A 20,103-nucleotide genomic window follows, 5' to 3' on the forward strand; every position below is an offset into this window, starting at 1 on the left:
CTAACATTTTGAAAATCTTTACGAACGATCTGGCTGAGATTTTAACATTTTGAAAACTAGAATTTTAATTCTTATAATTACTAATTAAAATGTGATTGCTATTTTATAAATTTTCAATTTTAATTTAACCTTTAAAAATTTGTTAATAAAAACACTAAAATACTTTGAATAAATTTTTGATAAATTTTGCATTTCACCCAGTGATAAAAACTTCAAATATTTAACCAAATGTGATAAATTTTTAAGCATCCAATCTTAGAAATTCATTTTTCCTTATTTGCTAAGAGATTAATAACATTGATTATTTCTAAGATACTAAAAAATATGTACCAATATTGGAAAAAGATCAGGAAATTGAATTTTAAGGTTGTCTTAAAAATTAAATAATAAAAGAAAGAAAAATTACGAAAAAAATATCTTCATGAATATATCTTTGTTTTTAGAAATACATTTTGTGAATAATTTAATTTTTAGTTTTATAATAATTATTTTTATGTGTATTTTTAGAATTTAAAATTTTAATTCTCTCACTCTAAAATGCAAACATGCAAATCTCCTATGAATGTATTTGATTCCAAATTTAATAGAAATCTACAGCTTTCGCGCAAAGAAAACATTCAAAATTTGCTTTTAAAAATATGAGTTTGAGGATTCAAAAAGGTCTTTAATTTATGAATAAGTTAAAACATAAAGATAAAATGTTTACTTGCTCATATATAGTATAGAGTAAATATTGCAATTGTTGGATACCAGGCCTTAACTGTAACCAGTTTTAACTGTGAAGAACTTTCCCTTCTCACCACGAGGGGTTCGTTGACTTCCTCTCGATTTGGCGGCAACCAACGAACGCGTTTTATACTCTTCTAACTTGTAAATATATTCTTAATCATGTAACCTATAATCAAGTAACTATTAAAATAATATCTTAAAGAGAAGTTCCCCATGTTAATGAGTCATACAGTCACTGAACCTGCCACTAATTAGATATTTGAGATTTTCAGCTGCAGATGGAGACAACAACACCAGTATGTAAACAAAAAGAGATTCCAACCAACAAAACAAAGGTAAGCGCATTTACTTGCCTTTAATTTAGAGATTGTTTGTGTTGGAATATTATTTGGCATCCCTGCCGGGATAATTGGTGTGGTTTATTCCAATTTAGAGCTGAAAAATATATATTAGAATTTTGAACTGATTTATTATTATTATTGAATTTATATATGATTGAATCTTACTGAATATAAATTTCGAACTGTTCAATTCTAAAAATGGATGATAAAAGTGGCAGGTTAAGAAAGAAACGGGGAGTTTTGAGAACATCTGTTACCAAAATTTGTAAAACTATTGAAACAGAACTAACGAAAACAGATGTAAATGTCGATATGTTAGAAGAAATGTTAGAGCAGCTTGCGGTTGAGTCAAGTGAATTAAAGAATCTAGATTCACAAATTGAAGAATTCGTTTCCGAGGACAAATTAGAAAGAGAAGTAAAAGAAGTATCGGAATACACCCAAAAAATTATAACTTGGAAATTTAGAGCGACCAAAAAAATTCGCGAACGAACAAAAAATGTTGATTCTTTGAATGTTCCAAGTTCCTGTTATAAAGAATCATCGAACATTAAATTGCCAAAACTTGCGATATCTAAATTCTACGGGCAATCAAGTTTATGGCTTTCATTTTGGAACTCCTTTGAATCAGCCATACATGAAAATGATTCATTAAGTGAAGTCAGTAAATTTAATTACTTAAAAGCACACCTAGGTGGTTCTGCCCTTAGTACCATAGAAGGATTTGCATTTACACCAGAAAATTACGAAATCGCCATAAAATTACTTAAAGAACGCTTCGGAAGATCAGATGTTCTCATTAATACCCATTTGAATAATTTACTGCGTATCTGCCCATTAAAGAACTCAGATGATATTGTATCATTCAGAAAAATGTTTGATAATATACAGACAGAAATCCGATCTCTTGAATCTCTTAATGTTTTGAAAGAAACCTACGAAAACCTACTTTGCCCAATCCTGTTAAAATGCCTTCCCCCCGATCTCGTTTTAGAATATAATAAAAACATGAAATCGGATAAATATGAAATAGATGAATTGCTCGACTTCCTGTCTCTTCAGCTGAAAGCAAAAGAACGATCGTTAATGTATGCTTCTCCCGTGAGTTCGAAAAAAGAAAAGTATTCATTTCACCCGTTGCGTTATGACTCAACTAGCGGAAAAATAAATAATCCTAGATGTTCCACTGCAAAGAGATTTAGCAGTTCAGAATTGATTAGTTCTGAAGTAAAAATAAAAACACCGGAATGCTTATTCTGCAATAAATTTCATGATGTTGTTGATTGTGAATACGTACGTACTTTAAGTTTGGAAGAACGGAAACGTATACTGTCTAAAAAAGCTGCGTGTTTTATTTGTGCAAAGCAATTTCATGTTGCTAAATTTTGTAGGTCAAAAATAGTTTGTACTCTCTGTGGTAAAAAACATTTATCCATATTATGCAATCAAGATAATTCTGTTCCGAAAAATAATACCCATTTTAATGAAAGTAAGGATGAGAATAATCTTTTAAATGAAAATTTCACGTTGGCGAATAATTTATGTTCCAGGGAGGTTTATCTGCAGACTTTAATTGTTAGCGTCGAAAATAATGATTTAAAACACTATGTTAGATCGATCATTGACCTCGGGAGCCAGAGGTCGTATGTCAGCAAATACGTAGCGGATGTAATGAAATTGAAGTGTTTTGGGGAACAAACGGTGACTCATGGACTTTTCGGAGGACTGAAAAGGCGGGAAAACCACAAGATATATTCCATTAAATTGCGTAATACAGAAAATAATTTCTGTTGTAATGTAGAAGTAATGGATCAGAATAAAATTTGCACTTCTCTTCCCAAATTAGATTCTAAAAACATCGAAGAAGTAAAACAATTGGGTATATTTGTTAGTGATATTTGCTTAGATGAAAATCTTTGTTTGTATGAAAACGATCCCAAGGAGATTCACATATTATTAGGGGCAGATACGGCAGCCAGATTATTTACAGGAGAAATTAAAAAACTTTCGCCTGATCTAATTGCGATGAACACCAAGTTAGGGTGGACAGTTATTGGAAGATCAGGAATTAATAAAAATGATAGTTCCAGCACGCTAATGTCGCTACTTGTCAACGACGTAAATATATCCGATCTTTGGAGGCTTGATACATTGAATATCAATGACCCTGCGGAAACTCAAAGTAGAAAAGAACTAGAAGAAGCGGCTAAGGAACATTTTGAACGCAGTGTAACACGAGATAACGAGGGGCGCTACATTGTCAGTCTACCGTGGATACATGATCATCCACCTCTTCCTGATGGCAGAAAGTTAGCTGAACGAAGACTTAACAGTTGTATTAAAGCCTTAGAACGTGTCGAGAAGCTGGCCGATTATGATGATGTTTTTCAGGATTGGCAGAATGAGGGTATCATTGAAGAAGTTGATCCTATGCAAGAAATCAAAGAAGGACAGCATTTCTTACTTCACCATCCTGTCTTCAAGGAGAATTCGACGACCAAAGTTCGACCCGTTTTTGATGGTTCAGCTAAAGAAAAGAATACACCTTCTATTAATGACTGCCTCGAAAAGGGACCAAATCTTGTAGAACTCATTCCATCTCTCATAAATCGCTTTCGTGTTGAAAAATATGGAGTGATATCTGACATTAAGAAGGCCTTTCTGCAAATTGGATTACAAGAACGAGATAGACCATATCTCAGATTTTTATGGAAGGATAGAAGAAAAGACGGAAATATCAAGATCCTGCAGCACAAAAGAGTTGTGTTCGGAATCTCCTCCAGTCCTTTCCTTCTAGGAGCTACATTAGAACTTCATTTAAAAAACGCCCCAGATCATCTCAAGGAAACAGCCCAGCAACTTATGAGGTCCTTCTACGTTGATAATTGTGTTTTCAGCGTCAACAGAAGAGAAGAACTCGCTAGATTTATTTCGGAATCACAAGCACTATTATCTACTGCCAAGTTTGAACTTCGAGGGTGGGAGCATTCTCCTACTGAAGACAAAACTGAAGAAAGGCAAGAAGACCGAAAGGTTCCAGTTCTTGGGCTTCTGTGCAATTTACCAAAGGACACTATATCTCTAGATTTGAAAAGTTTGATGAAAGAAGATAAAGGACCTATTACAAAAAGAAAAATCCTGTCAACCGTTCATCGAATCTTTGATCCGATAGGATTTTCTTGTCCAGTGACTCTAGAGCCCAAATCTTTGTTGCAGGAATGCTGGAAATTGGGTCTGTCCTGGGATGCTGAACTCCCTCTGCTGATAACTGAAAGATTCGAACGCTGGAAGATGAAGTTACCGAAATTGAATGATCTTGAAATACCAAGATGTGTACGTGAGGACTTTGCAGAAGATTCCAAATTTTCCATCCATGTTTTTTGTGACGCAAGTCAGAGTGCCTACGCTACATGTATCTTCTTGAGAGCTGAATCTGCTGATAGCACGTCGTGCCAGTTAATACAAGCTAGAAATAGAGTTGCTCCTTTGAAAAAGATCTCTATTCCACGCCTAGAACTTTTGTCCTGTACTATTGGTGCTAGATTGGCAAAAGCAACCATATCCGAACTTGGACTTGAGAACATACCAATCTTCTACTGGTCTGACTCTATGAATGCTTTGTATTGGATCAAAAGAAATGAGAATTGGGCCACGTTTGTTTACAACAGGGTACTGGAAATCCGTAAACTCACCAATCCTGAAGACTGGAGGCACATAAGTGGAACATTAAACCCAGCTGACCTTCCATCACGAGGTTCCAATGCAGAGGAACTTGTGAAATCTCTTTGGTGGAAGGGTCCAAATTGGCTGAGAATGCCTATAGAAGATTGGCCTGTTTCGGAAACTATGCCAGATTTCGACGTTGTAAACTCCGAAAAAAGAAAATCTATTGTGTCTGTCACTAACACCACGACAGAGCAATTAGAGTACTTTTCTAAGGTATCTTCTTTCCGAAAAATGACCAGAATCACGGCTTGGATTTTTCGTTTTTATAAAAATGCTAAAACCCAGAAAAAAGAAAGAAAATTCGGTACCCTAGATTTTGAAGAAGTAGAGGCTGCAGAAAAGTACATTTTAAAACAAGTTCAAAGTCAATGTTTTTTGGGGAATGAAAAACTGAACTTACAAACATTCCTGGATTCAGATGGTTTATTAAGAGTAAAGACCAAAATTTCTCAAAGAAGTGATCTACCAACATTTAGATTTCCAATTTTGCTGCCTTCAAAGCATGATGTTATTGGAAAACTTATTTTTGAAAAGCATGTTGAACTTAGTCATGCTGGGATACAGATTTTGATGTCGAGTTTAAGAGAGAATTATTGGATCTTAAAAAGCAGGAAGACAATACGTCAAGTAATAAGGAATTGTGTAATATGTCAACGTTTTTCATCTCGGCCATTAGAAGTAGCAAGTGCTCCACTACCCGAAGATCGCGTCAGAGATGCTTATGTTTTTGAAGTAGTAGGAGTTGACTTGTGCGGACCACTATATTTGAAAAACAAAAGCAAATGTTGGGCTGTACTTTTTACATGCGCAGTTTATCGCGCAGTCCACATCGATCTGGTAACTAGTTTATCAACAGATAGTTTTATTCTAGCTTTACGAAGGTTTATTTCTAGAAGAGGAAGACCAGCTACAATTTATTCAGATAATGGAACCAACTTAGTGGGTACTTCTAATGAGCTGAAATCTGTTGATTGGGTGAAAATACAAGAATATGCCTCAGTAAAGAAAATCCTATGGAAATTCAACCCCCCATCAGCCCCATGGTGGGGCGGATTTTGGGAAAGGATTATAGGTATGTTGAAATCTATCTTAAGAAAAATTCTTGGAAAGGCCTCCTTACAATTTGAAGAATTGTACACTGTACTATGTGATGCTGAGGGCATTATAAATTCAAGACCTTTGACATACTTAAGTGAAGACAATGAGGACCTTATAGCATTAACACCTGCTATGTTTTTACAAGATGTAAAAGAAATAGGAGTTCCAGATATAGATCAAATAGATGCTAAGAGAATGAATAAAAGATTCTTCTACAGGCAAAAAGTGTGTCAAGATCTCAGAAAACGTTTCAGAATCGAATATCTTGGACATCTTAGAGAATTTTCAAAGATTCGTAATGAATCTAAAATTAAAGAAGGAGACATTGTTCTCATCGGTGATAGTAACGTCAAGCGAATAAATTGGCCTTTGGGAAGAGTCATCAAATTATATCTTGGAAAAGACAAGAAAGTTCGTCTCGTGGAAGTCCAGACCAAATCTGGGTCTTTCCTACGTCCAATCCAGAGACTTTTTCCTCTTGAGGTCAGCCAAAGTGAAAAATCTGCTATCCCGTGTCTCCCAAAGAGTGATTCTCCATCCACAATGATGATTCCTGATGGTACACCTACCTCTAGTGACTCTCATGCTGTTTCAGATGTGAGACAACCAAGAAGATCCCGTTATGGCCGGCTTTTAAAGCCCAATGCTCTCCTAGACTCATTGGTTTGAGTATCTAAAGTCTTTACGAAACTCAAAGGTGGGAGAGTGTTGGATACCAGGCCTTAACTGTAACCAGTTTTAACTGTGAAGAACTTTCCCTTCTCACCACGAGGGGTTCGTTGACTTCCTCTCGATTTGGCGGCAACCAACGAACGCGTTTTATACTCTTCTAACTTGTAAATATATTCTTAATCATGTAACCTATAATCAAGTAACTATTAAAATAATATCTTAAAGAGAAGTTCCCCATGTTAATGAGTCATACAGTCACTGAACCTGCCACTAATTAGATATTTGAGATTTTCAGCTGCAGATGGAGACAACAACACCAGTATGTAAACAAAAAGAGATTCCAACAACAAAACAAAGGTAAGCGCATTTACTTGCCTTTAATTTAGAGATTGTTTGTGTTGGAATAGCAATCGTAAAAAAAAAATTGTAAAATCAGATTTTTACGAGTATTTATATTTCCGAAATTCTCGAGTTCTAAAAACTCATTTTTGGCATTATGTCAGTCCATCTGTGGATACGATAACTCAAAAACACTCTGAGACAGATGGTAAAAATTTAGTATGTAGAATTACGACTAAATTTATAGAAATCTACAAAATTTTGAGCAAATTCTGTTAACAGGAAGTGTGTCCGTGACTACGAGTGAATTCAAAAAAGCTAGCTACAAAACGCAAACAGCTAAGTAGGTAAAATTTCATACACAATTTTTAGCATCTAAAGTATAAATATATATTAAATATTGAAATCAAACCAGGTCGTCAAGCGGTTAATCGTCTGTCATTATGTAAATGCAATGCCATCAAAAACATAACTTGTAAAAAAAACCATCTCGCAACTCAGCTCTTCTATCGTAAAAAGTTGTGAGATCCATGTAATACCAAGTCGGTCTATTTATTCAGTCCCTACTTAAGGGTTCTTCTGTCTTCAGTTATTACGTAATTAGCTAACCTAACAACATCTAATAGCGGCCATATCAATATTAAAATCTTTTATAGTTTAAATAAATAGATTGACTTGGCAATCGCACTAAACAATCTAATTTAATATAATATGTTAATGTAATCTAATTTAATGTAAAGATACTTTGTGTTTTCATGCGATGGCCAAGTCAATCTATTTATTTAAACCATAAAAGAGTTTTAATATTGATATGGTCACTATAAGATGTTGTTAAGTTAGCTAATTACGTAATAACTTAAGACAGAAGAACCCTTAAGTAGGGACTGAATAAATTGACCGACTTGGTATTACATGGATCTCACAACTTTTTACGATAGAAGAACTGAGTTGCGAGACTTGATTATTTTTACAAGTTATGTTTTTGATGGCATCTCATTTCTTTTTGTAGATAGTCCTTTTCTTATTTTTATATGTAGTCTTCCTCTCTTTCTTTTCCGGTACTACTTCTTGAGCTTCAGCTACAGTTTTTATCAAAGCCTACTCCCTGTCTCTATGAGTTTTTCTCGTAAGCTTTGATGTTACAATTTTTGACAAGTCTGGGCGGTAAATGCTTCTTAGTCTGTTGTATTCACAAACTGAGGATTCCTGCGCTTTAATACTTCCAAAGTCGACATTAATTAGATGTAAGCCGTCCAGACTTGTAGCTCTCGAAAGTACCACGTAAGCTTGACCGGATGTGAATACTGCAGGACCGATATCCATCAAGTCATTATTTAGACTTAGGTCCTGACTTTCGTGTATAATTATAGCATAGGCTGTACATATGGGAAACTGTTCACGATGAACATAAGCTCTATTAATAATTTCAAATTTAGTTTTGACCGGACTAAGCTCGTAAACATGTTCTTTATTAAATGTAATGTATATTTTCTTAATTATTTTGGTATTTTCCAGATCAACCTTTACTCTTTGCACTATACCGATAGAACCATTAACTAAACCAAGACTCACGTCAATATTTCGCCTTAGCATGAGTTTTGCTCCTATTTTTATAATTATGTTCTCTTCCAGGCCTGCAGTCATAGAAGTATCGTCTTCATATTTTTTTATGCATTCAGAGCTCTTTTTGTTAGGTATCTGGGGCAATCTATTCTATCTACAGCTGTTTTTATTTCGGGATGTGGAAGAGATTTCAGCATTGCAGTATTTAATTGTTGACACATGTTTGTTGTAGGTAATAAGCAAACGATATCATCAGGAAGTTCCGAGAGGTGTTCAATTATTTCAATTAATCTGTTTTCATTTGAATTGGATTTGTGAGTTATTAATCTAGTCGAGAGTAAGTCGCGGTTATTTGTGTAGTCACACCTAATCTTATTCTATTTAGCATTTCAATAAAGTCAGAATCATTGAGCTTTCGCATGTTAATAGTAAGTTCATCGTATATAAACAGTTCAATCCACAGATTCGGTATAGCTAGGGAACCTAACAATTTGTTACTTTCAGCAGTTGATAGTTTTTCAAAAGGTGACTTTTCACTTACCGGGGGAAGCTGTAAGAGATCTCCGAAAAATACAATATGCTTTTTTTACAAACCACCCATTCTGATGGTCGCTTGTGTCGAACACTTCAGATAAGCGTAAATGAATATATGTTAAAGTAACATTGGATATCATCGACACTTCGTCTATGATAAACAACACTACTTCTTTCAAATATGATCTCAGAACTTAGAGCACTTCATCAGAAAGTGGCTTGTACTTCGGTGTTTGCCTGTGTTCCAAAGGCAGCTGCAATAGTCTATGTATAGTCAATCCATTCACATTAAATGCAGCTATTTCTGTTGGAGCACTAACTGCCACTATTTTATTTAAATACGTCTTAACCAAAACTTTCGGAATTTTTATTAAAACGTTCTTTCCAGTGCCATCAGTTCCACTCACAAAACAGTGTAAAATGTCAGCGTTATTATTAGTTGTGGTCATTTTATTTGTGATCATATCGAAGACTCTTTTTTGATCGGCATTAAGTTTTGAGATCATATTTTGAAGATCAGTTTGCTCTTCTTCTACCAGATTGATTCTCTGAAAGTCACCCATTGCGTTTGCAGCTTTCACAGCTTCAAATTGATTTATTTCAAATTAGATATTGTTACAAACCTGTAATTTTGCGTCAAAGCGCGAATAGTGTCATCATACGAAAGACCGTTTAACAGTAATCTGCATTGGATGATGTTAGATGCCGAGCCAGTGATCCTTGAGCTTGGTAACAAATTTGGCGACCATTTGGCGACTTGGCGACGAATTTGCAGACAAAATAGATTATACTCGAAACTTTGAGAAATTTATCGATCTGTCCATTATTACACGCATATTTTAGTTTTTCCTTGATTTATACACTAAACACTAATTGTATTCTAAATTTGAAGCTTCTATGCCTTCTAGAAGTGCCTAAGAGTTTTGATGATCTGTCAGTCAGTCAGTGACAAAATTCACAAACTTTGATTAGTTATAATTCTTAAACTACTGGTTTAAATTTAATGAAATTTGAAATATGCCGTGTTTATGTAATGCCTGCTTGGTTACTGAAAATTTAGGGTTCTAGTTTTATCCACAACGATGTTATAGTGCGGTGGCCTGAACTGCTTCGAGAAAAGGATGATACGGCCGTGGCGCTTGCTTTTGCTCTACTTGGCGAGGGCACTGCCGTGCCCCCAGATACTAGAAATAACGACTACAAATTTAGAAATTGATAATTTATATTATAATGCATAACAATTCATTATCAAGTGAAGTAGATAATGTGCAAAGATGAAGAACATATAATCAAGAATATATAGACTGGAAATGATTTGAATTTTATCTGCTCCAATGTGATATTTAACTACTTGTAGTGGAAAGATGTTCCACACAAGAAGAAAAGCTCTTATCTCAGAATCGCCATGCAGAAGTAAAAATGATGCGAACCGTCAACAGAAATTGTTTGCCAGAACATAGTTTACAGAAGCAGAGTTACAAGTCGAAAATTAATTCCTTTAGTGCATTGAAATCTTTTTCCAATTTCTGTAATGTATCTAATACTTGGAGTGGCCACACTGCTAGTCACAGTGGAACGCACACGCACGTTTGAATTGGCACACGCACGTGTGAATTCCCTGTCATTGCAGGTGGCTAAAATTCATGAAATTAAGCACAGAAATGATTAGCGATAATTAAATAATTCTAAACTGATTTTCAACGTTTTATACCAGGAACAGATTTTTTTTTCATAGAATAAATAATGGACCTTAAGGACAATGTAGACATCGTAATTTAGTATGTGCGTGTGTGTTTGTGAGTGTGTATGTTATTACTTAAGAAGCTAGATCGTTTGATCTAAAACTACAGGGTTTGTTTGTTTGTTTAAAATTTTAATTAGAATCATTATAAATTAAATATTTTGCAAGTAGATATTCCTTATTCACTATACTTTCCGAAAATGTCGTCATACTAAAATTAAGATTGCACAATTTAAATTATAGCAAAAATTTACCGTTTTCATGAAACTAATTTAATTGTTATATACAAATATCGTGAATTTGACAATTTTTTTCGATAGATATTTTGCAATAATGGTTTTCATAATTTTAATAAAATTCAAACCATCTTCTATATTTTATTAAATGCTTAATCGCTTCATTTTTATTCTACTGCTTGGTAACTGAAGACAAAAGATTATGATTATCATCTGTTTAAAGTTTATATGATGCATAAAAATGTGACAATATAGCGAAAATATTAAACTACTAGCTGTTCTACCCTCGGCAAAGGAATGGAATTAATCACAGTTTATTTAAATCAGCCTTGGAAAAATTTATTGAAAAAATGAAATAGATATTTAATTTTGAATAGTTTTGCATATTTCATATTTCTAAAGAGGTAATTTTATAATAGATTTTTCGCTCAATTCTTTATATGGAGAAATTCAGAAATTCCGATTAGTTGCGTGTTCTTGGTGACAGCATAGAATTTCCATATTCTTCTTCCTTTCAGACAAATTATCCATTTTAATATTGAAATGCAAATCTGATAAATTATTGAACTTTTAAACAGAATATCAAACGCAAAAATTCATATCAAAACAAAATAAACAAAAATCAAAATTATTTATTTCAAACACTATTGTAAATAAAGGCAACTAAAGATTATTTTGAATTAAATCTATAAAGTTATATAAGGTATGAAATTATTAATTAGACATTAGGAAATTGTATTGATTTACATAATTTTTTCAAATGCAAAACTGTTCGTCTGAAAGCACATGTTCGGGAAGGTGATATTTCTGATTGCGCTCTGAATAATATAGAATTTGTATCACTCATTAATATGCGTATTCTATATTTGGTCATACCTGTATTCCTCAGCATTCAGTTAACTATTTAAAAGGTCTCAGGCAGTCGAAGTAGCAAACTAAATGGTTTTTAATTTGTTCCTCCTCAAATAATCAGTAGAAGGATAAAACCATTTGCAAGCACTCATCGTTCACTGAATAGTTCGTTGTATTTTCGGCAATTTCAGTGGACAACTTATATTGACTTATTTTCCAGAATTAGCATCTGAAGAAACGTAGTGAACTCCACCATAGTGTCATAATTATATGACAAATATAACAAACAAGCAGCAGTAAAAGAATGTGTCGAAAATCTATATGAATGATTATACCTCGTTTATTGTTGTTCTTTCAGTCTTCGGGTGGACCAGAGTTCAGTAGTTCTCAGCCAACTTCTGAGCAATTTCCTGGCATCCGAAGAAACAAAACGAGTACTTTCTTTTCTTTTTCCTCCAATAAGTAGCAGAAGAGATAGCCGTGAAATTATGGTCATACGTAAACAGTTTATTGAATTGTTCTTTGTAAGGAACTCTCAACTCTCGTCCAACTTCCAAAAAAGAATTGGCATTTGAAGAAACATTAGTTAATTCCACCACAGTGTAATCATTGTGTGACAAATATAACAAACAAGCAGCAGTAAAAGAATGTGTCGAAAAAAATATATGAATGATTATCCCTCGCTTATTTTTGTTCTTTCAGTCTTCGGTTGGTCCAGGGTTCAGTAGTTCTCAGCCAACTTCTGAGCAATTTCCTGGCATCCGAAGAAACAAAACGAGTACTTTCTTTTCTTTTTCCTCCAATAAGTAGCAGAAGAGATAGCCGTGAAATTATGGTCATACGTATATAGTTTATTGAATTGTTCTTTGTAAGGAACTCTCAACTCTCACCCAGCTTCCAAAAAAGAATTGGCATTTGAAGAAACATTAGTTAATTCCACCACAGTGTAATCATTGTGTGACAAATATAACAAACAAGCAGCAGTAAAAGAATGTGTCGAAAAAATATATGAATGATTATCCCTCGCTTATTTTTGTTCTTTCCGTCTTCGGTTGGTCCAGGGTTCAGTAGTTCTCAGCCAACTTCTGAGCAGTTTCCTGGCATCCGAAGAAACAAAAGGAGTAATTTCTTTTCTTTTTCCTCCAATAAGTAGCAGAAGAGATAGGCATAAAAGTGTGTTCTTTGTAAGGTTCTCTCACCCGGCTTCCAAAAAAGAATTGGCATTTGAAGAAACATTAGTTAATTCCACCACAGTGTAATCATTGTGTGACAAATATAACAAACAAGCAGCAGTAAAAGAATGTGTCGAAAAAAATATATGAATGATTATCCCTCGCTTATTTTTGTTCTTTCAGTCTTCGGTTGGTCCAGGGTTCAGTAGTTCTCAGCCAACTACTGAACATGTTTCTGGAATCCGAAGATGATAAATTCTCCATTTAGGATCGGAGTTTGGCTTTGATTTCTAAGGATCTGCAGATCATGTAGACATCCTTAGAAAATACGACTGGAATTTCGCCATTTTTGGTGAGCTTATAATCATTTGGAAATTCCAGTTTGGCTTTCATGTTTAGCATTTTGCAGAAACTCCAAACTGTTGAAGAGCGCACTGTCGGAATGGATGTTTCAGAGAGCTTTCCAGTCTCGCTATCAGTAGTATCTGCCAGCTCTGCTTTTATGCCCAGAGCATGACAGAACAGAAATACAGATCGATTTTGTACTACGGGAACCGCAGTGTTGTTCTCTGCGTTTTCCTCAAAAACGTATGTTTCGCACATTATCATAGACTTTGCATATTTAAAAAGTTCCATTAGCAAAGCATATGCCAATATTGGGAGTACAAAAATAAGTTCTCCGTATGTTGTGATCATCACACAGCACAACAAAATATGCAGATAAACTGCTATAAAAACAAAGGCATCCATAGTTTGTTTGTTCAGAACTCAAAATTCACTAAAATAAATTATGCAGCAAATTTCACCAGCACGAAAGATCACTCACTCAAAAACAATTTTAAAACATTCCATTATTTGATTATTATTGATTTAGCATTGTTGCAATTTTTTTAAATGGATCATTGTTAATAAAATAATGTGATATTTTATTCTTATATTTCAACAATATTTAAATGTGCGAAAAATTTTTTCCTTTAATAATTATACATACAATTGTTCATAACAATTTTCGTGATTTAAACAAGTTGAAGAGCTGGAATCTGGAACTCTATGAAAACTGTATTAACATGAAATTTGTTCATTTGATTCTAATAAAATGATGAGACATTTTTTTTAAAAAAATATTCTTTCTAAATGGAATTAACATGTAAGATTTTAATATTATTTAAGATTAATATGACTTTAAAAGTTTTTTCAATATAATATTGAGTTATTCATTAACTGCCTGCTTTATTATTTAATGAATCCTTATTTATTGAGTAAATTGGCATGATTCGAATTAGATTTTATCAAAATAGATGTGATATCGAAGATACATGAAACTCTTATATTTGCTTTGCCATAGAGCAAATCCCAATTTTTAGTGACCCAATTTAGCCCAATTTTTAGTGACCCAATTTTAATGACTCGATTTGGGGGGGGGCACTGCCGTGCCCCCAGATAACTCGTAAGCGTAATGTCTTAAATAAATGAAATTCATGATGTTTTCTTGCGATTACAACTGTTGTGTTAAATTTTGGTGACATTCGACCGGTGAAAATGCGCCAAACATTCGTATTCTCACGAGTGGTCGCGAGTTTTTTTAAGACAATTTTTATTTTCCATAGCTTACAGAAGATAATATTTTCTTAGAACCATGAACATCTTCTATTATATCTAATAAAAATGTTAGATTCAAGCCAAACACCTATATTTCTCAACTGCCGTTTACCAATGCCCTGAAAGGAATTACAATCCTTACTTACAATCATATGCAGATGAAAGGGGAGTCCGAGAATATGATTAAAAGTTTTGAGGACGCTACTCGCGATGATTTAATTACTTCAACTCTTTCTCTCTGTATACTTCTTTTACAAGAAAATAAAAATGGGGAATAACTTTCTGAAACAAATGTGACCGAATGCATTTTAATAAATAATAGCAATCAATCTTCGGAACTGTTTTTTCTGGTATGAGAGAAAAAAATATAAATGTGGTACCAGTGGCAAGTGTATCTCTTAACCATATATGTTCCTCGCCTTATCTTGTGTGGGGCCTCATTCAGATAGTTTCAATACCATGCCATCACAATCCATGTAAAACAAATATTTTTTAATCAAATTATATTAATAGGGATTTTTAAAAATACATCGTGATAACTTATTTTAACTGATTTTGTCAACTATCATGCATTTAAAGCAAATTATTGCTGTTTCAAAAATAGCCGAAATATTCACAATTAGAGATAGCGATGAATATTATCTTTCTTATATATAATGGGAAAAATAATATCATTCTTATATAATTCTCATATATAATGTTATCATATATGTATACACAATGATATATTTATTATGTATTATTAAAAAAACATTTGTAATATTGCCCTTCTTTGGCTTTATATTATGAAATGAAAGTCGAAATGTGGAAGGGAAAATCCTGCTTCGGAATAAATGTACAAAGAATACATTTTTAAATTTTAATTCTAAAATTGGCTAAAGACATGATTTAAATTTTAATGGGTGGAACGGATGCTTTCATATCATTAAAAATTAACGGATGCAAATTCTGTATTATATATATTTTTAAAATTATTAAAAAAAATGAAATTTAAGATCGCAAATTTCAAGTTATCATGTGAGAACATTATTTTCTTATGTCGATTTGTATTTTTCTATAGCTTACAGAAAATAATATTTTCTTAGAACCATGAACATCTTCTAATATATCCTGCAGGTATAAGATACAATATTCTATGCAGATTTTATGGATACGTTTAGGAATTTACCACTTTTAATTTAGAAAATCTGTGACATAATAAGCATTTCAGCAAAAAAATTACTATTTGTAATTCTTCACTGACAAAAAATTTACTTGTTTTTATCTGCATTTATCACAGCTATGAATGATTCCTTTGATTTTTTTTTTTTTTTTTTGAATTGCCCTTTTTTCCAATAATTCTTTGTTAGAAGTACAGATGACAACGTATATATAATTGAACATCACTTCCTTAACTGTGTCGATACCAAACACCGATTCAACGAAACTACAGCGAACGCTGGAAACGTCTGAAAAGTTTCTTTCCCCTTTTTTGTATGCCTTTGAATGCGCTTTGTTCATTAGAGACGTTCGTTCAAATTGATAGGCAGAAAAGTTTTCGGGGAATTCTGTATATATATTCAAGGTTAACTTTGCTTAGTAGCTATAAGTTAAGCAAAGTCCTTATTTGTATATCCATCCTTAAAAACACGGGTTTTTATTGCAATTTTTGAGACAAATATACGAAATGACTCTTATTTTTGAAAGAAAAACTAGGGCTTTTCAGTATTTTTAATTCGAATTGCCTTATTAATGAAAATGTCAAAAATCTATTAAAAAATGGAAAATAAAATTTTAATACACAATAATTGTAACAATTCTAAATTATTTCATTGCAATTATTTCAAAAACTAATTGATATTTATGCTGTTACGGAAATCCACCGGAAGACCAGTTGGCTGTGACTGTCTTCAGGCCTTCCAGCTTGATAGCTTTAACCAGTCATTTGGAAGAAAACTGCATACTTTACTTTCTGCATGGTACATTATCATTTTACCATTGTGGGAATGTTATTATCTTCAAAGACCCATACTTTACTTTCGTGACATAATGGAACATCAAAAAATTATATGTGAATTTCATCATCAGTTACAATTTTAGAAAAAACGTGGTAGCCACTACCTTCAATTAATTTAAAGATTTCATTATTTATTCTGACGCCCTCCTCTTTTTGTGTTCAGTTAAATTACATAAAATCCAATGGCAAATTATTTTTTTTCATGCGCAGTTCTTCATGAATAATTTTTTGTATGGCGGCTAGCTAATGTTAAGTGTCTTCTATTATCATTTAGTAGAAGCAGGGATTGTCATCGATTCACATTTTCCGTATGAAAGACACATTATCCGGAATTATTGCTGAAAACTGCATTTCTGTTTATTCTCCATCCTGAAGAGAGTTCAGACCTCTGTGAAATTCCATAAACAATCTGATGACAGTAACACGAAATGGAGCTTCATTTTTAAATGCTAGTTGTAGACGCCCAACGCATTCTTCTTCATTTATTCCCACTTTAAAATCGTAGAAAATCATACTGTTCTCGAGTAAACTCATTATATTATATTACAGTAACACGAAATGGAGCTTCATTTTTAAATGCTAGTTGTAGACGCCCAACGCATTCTTCTTCATTTATTCCCACTTTAAAATCGTAGAAAATCATACTGTTTTCGAGTAAACTCATTATATTATATTACAGTAACACGAAATGGAGCTTCATTTTTAAATGCTAGTTGTAGACGCCCAACGCATTCTTCTTCATTTATTCCCACTTTAAAATCGTAGAAAATCATACTGTTCTCGAGTAAACTCCATTTTTCCTCCAGCCTAAAATTTATTCTACACTAAACCACTTGAAATTGGCTATAAAAATCGTTTGATAGACTAAAACAGTTCATGCTTTCAAATCTAATAGTTCATTTTCTTGTGTGTGCCACTTATCTTCTGTGTGTATCTCAAAAACTTCAGAGCGATCCTAGTATTAATAATAGTCTTGTGTAACATATTTTATAAATAGTCAATATGAATTTACAAATAAGTAATTAACAATACAAAAGAATTAAATTCTGACTAAATTCTTAGTTTCTATCTAAATTTCCAGCATATATGCCGGGATAACCTGGTTGGTAGAGCGGTGAATTCGCGTCTCTTAAGTTGTGCGTTCAAACTCCACCGGCCGAAGATTCCCCGCGTGCTTGTTGGCTGATGCGCGTATAAATCTGTCGTGGTCACAAAGTCTTCCATATCGAGAGTAATACTACTGGGGGATTAGGAGCGATCGTTCTCTGATTCATCTCTAAATGAAGTCCGCCCTGTAAAAAGGGTTGTGAAGTGTGTAGCTAAGTCGTTCTCTTGGCCCTAGATGGCGCTTCTATAAAAACAAGGTTCGCTCCCCCACCGGCTTAAAATAGCTGTCTTCGTAACAGTGGGCTTGTCCATGGCAAGTGCCATAAGAAACAACATTCCCTGGCTTTTCAAGGAGTCCGCACTTATATATCGTTTTACAAATGATTAACTCATTTCTTGTTTTTATAAATCAGGAAGTAAAAATACCCAATTTATGGATGCAATGTTTTATTTGAATAAAACTTGCTGTAAATAGGCTAACAATTCAGTAGGTATCAGCCAGCGAAATAAATGAACCAGACAAAAAGAAATAAAACGCAAAGACGAAAATTCTTATTTATTTACCGTAATGATTACGTTACTTTGATACGCCTCCGCAACTTCCAACTATCATAAGCATACGAGAAAAGCAATTGAGAAAAGACTTGCCCTGTCTCGTTCTCATCAATTTTTCAGGGCTTCTCTGAATAAAATAGATGGCAAACTTACTCTATTTTGTTTTATTTCTTTGCAAATTCAAAGATTTAGAGGGAAAGCAAGATTTGGGAAAGAGAAATGAAACCCATTATGTTTTGTTCTGAATCGTTTCCCTGAAGTAAACAAAACAAATTTGAATTATTTTTATGATGAATGTGGCTCAATATAAAATTCGATCAATTGTATTAGAATACCTTGTGTCTTTCTTTGTGCTTCAGAAATATTTCATTTATCACTGTATTTTTATTTTTTTTTTATTCTCATACTAGCATAAAATGAATTTAAAAATCTGGATGTGAAATATTTTTTCAAACACAGTTTTATTTGATTGTTATAAAAGATTAAATGTTTTTTACAAAAATTATTTTCTCCAGTTCCCTCCCAAATAAAAATTTATTTTTATAAATAATGTGGTGAACAGAAATAATTTAAATTGTTTTCCAGATGATGTCGCTTTAACGGAATTACAATTAAATTAAATTAATGGATTAATTTATAATGAAGCTCTAAGTTATAAAAATATCGTATTGTCATTGAGTAGATAAAAGTGCATAAAATTCCATTAAGTGAATGGAAAATTAATTATAAATTCCTTATTTACCTGCATGAAACAAACAAAATTGTATGAAAACTAAAATGAAACGTTGTATTTGAGAGAAATAGAAATTTTATCAATAGATAATCTTTTTTAACGTGCATAATATTATTTGCGCCTTAAAGAGATTATTTATTGATGCACATACTATCATTTCTCCACTACCAAAAAAATTATATAATGGGGAAGCTACGCCAAAAACTTTCATTATTTAAAACAAACAATCAAAATGCTGTTATTATTTTCTTAATGTGATATTTTGATGAGATAACGAATGGATAAAGTTTTCCAGTACAATAAATGTAAAGTTTGTGATGTCAACTAAACGTTATTTCAATGCTAGAGTAATCTGATATGTTTTGTTTTTAATTTCAAAAAGTATAGTATTTAAAACCCTTTATGACGTCATTTCATATTGTTATAAGCTTGCAAGGTTGCTTCTCAGCAAGGTTGGTTCTATCACTGGAGGGACTGATTTGCAATCATCTGTATAGGATGCTGCTCGAGTGCCGGGCCAGTTATCCCAAAGCTTGGTGACAAACTTGGCGATCATTTGGCGATAAAATAGATAATGCTGCAAACTTCGAGATTTTCGGCTCGCGTCCGGGAGCTATAAAAGGCCGGAGATCTCAAGCTGTAGTGAACCAGCATAGTCGGAGTCGCAGACAAGTAACGAGTCTTCAAGAGGATAGCAAAGCAACGGCGTAGTGCCAGAGTTTGTGTGCATCTCAAGCTAGTGCTGAACGAACTGTGTGCCGAATCCTGTTGTCTACTGTGGAAGCAGCGTCATGTCGTTTGTGGACAAGCCAATTGTGTGGTAGTGAGTCCACTGTTAGAGACAGGGAGAACTTCAGCCGTTTGGAGAGACCGTAAAGCGAAGTTCCGAAGACCCCCTCTCCTTCTGGATTCTGTCTGGCCGCTTTGTGTGTTCTGGTCGGTTACATCTTGTGAGCTACTGTTTGCTGTAGTGCTCTTATGTTCTGCCATGTGTGTACGTTTTAGCTGTATATTGTTGTCGTCTTTGTATTCGCCGTCTGCGTCTTTGTGTTCAATAAACATCGATGCTGTTTTCTATTGAGGTTTGCTGATTGTGTTTTCGCACCATAC

At 33.5% G+C, this 20,103-nt stretch overlaps 1 protein-coding gene across 1 annotated transcript; it reads left to right on the forward strand.

Annotated features, from left to right (window-relative positions):
* The first annotated feature begins 1,268 nt into the window (after window positions 1–1,268).
* LOC129966192 (uncharacterized) lies at window positions 1,269–13,255 on the forward strand. Its single transcript, XM_056080602.1, has 7 exons — window positions 1,269–1,487; window positions 2,625–5,009; window positions 5,082–6,557; window positions 12,190–12,265; window positions 12,361–12,433; window positions 12,534–12,609; window positions 13,187–13,255. The coding sequence occupies exons 1-7, from the start codon at window positions 1,269–1,271 to the stop codon at window positions 13,253–13,255; spliced, it is 4,374 nt and encodes a 1,457-aa protein (XP_055936577.1).
* Window positions 13,256–20,103: the final 6,848 nt, after the last annotated feature.

Source organism: Argiope bruennichi, chromosome 4 (genome assembly GCF_947563725.1).
Source record: "Argiope bruennichi chromosome 4, qqArgBrue1.1, whole genome shotgun sequence".
NCBI classification, from domain to species: Eukaryota; Metazoa; Arthropoda; class Arachnida; order Araneae; family Araneidae; genus Argiope; species Argiope bruennichi.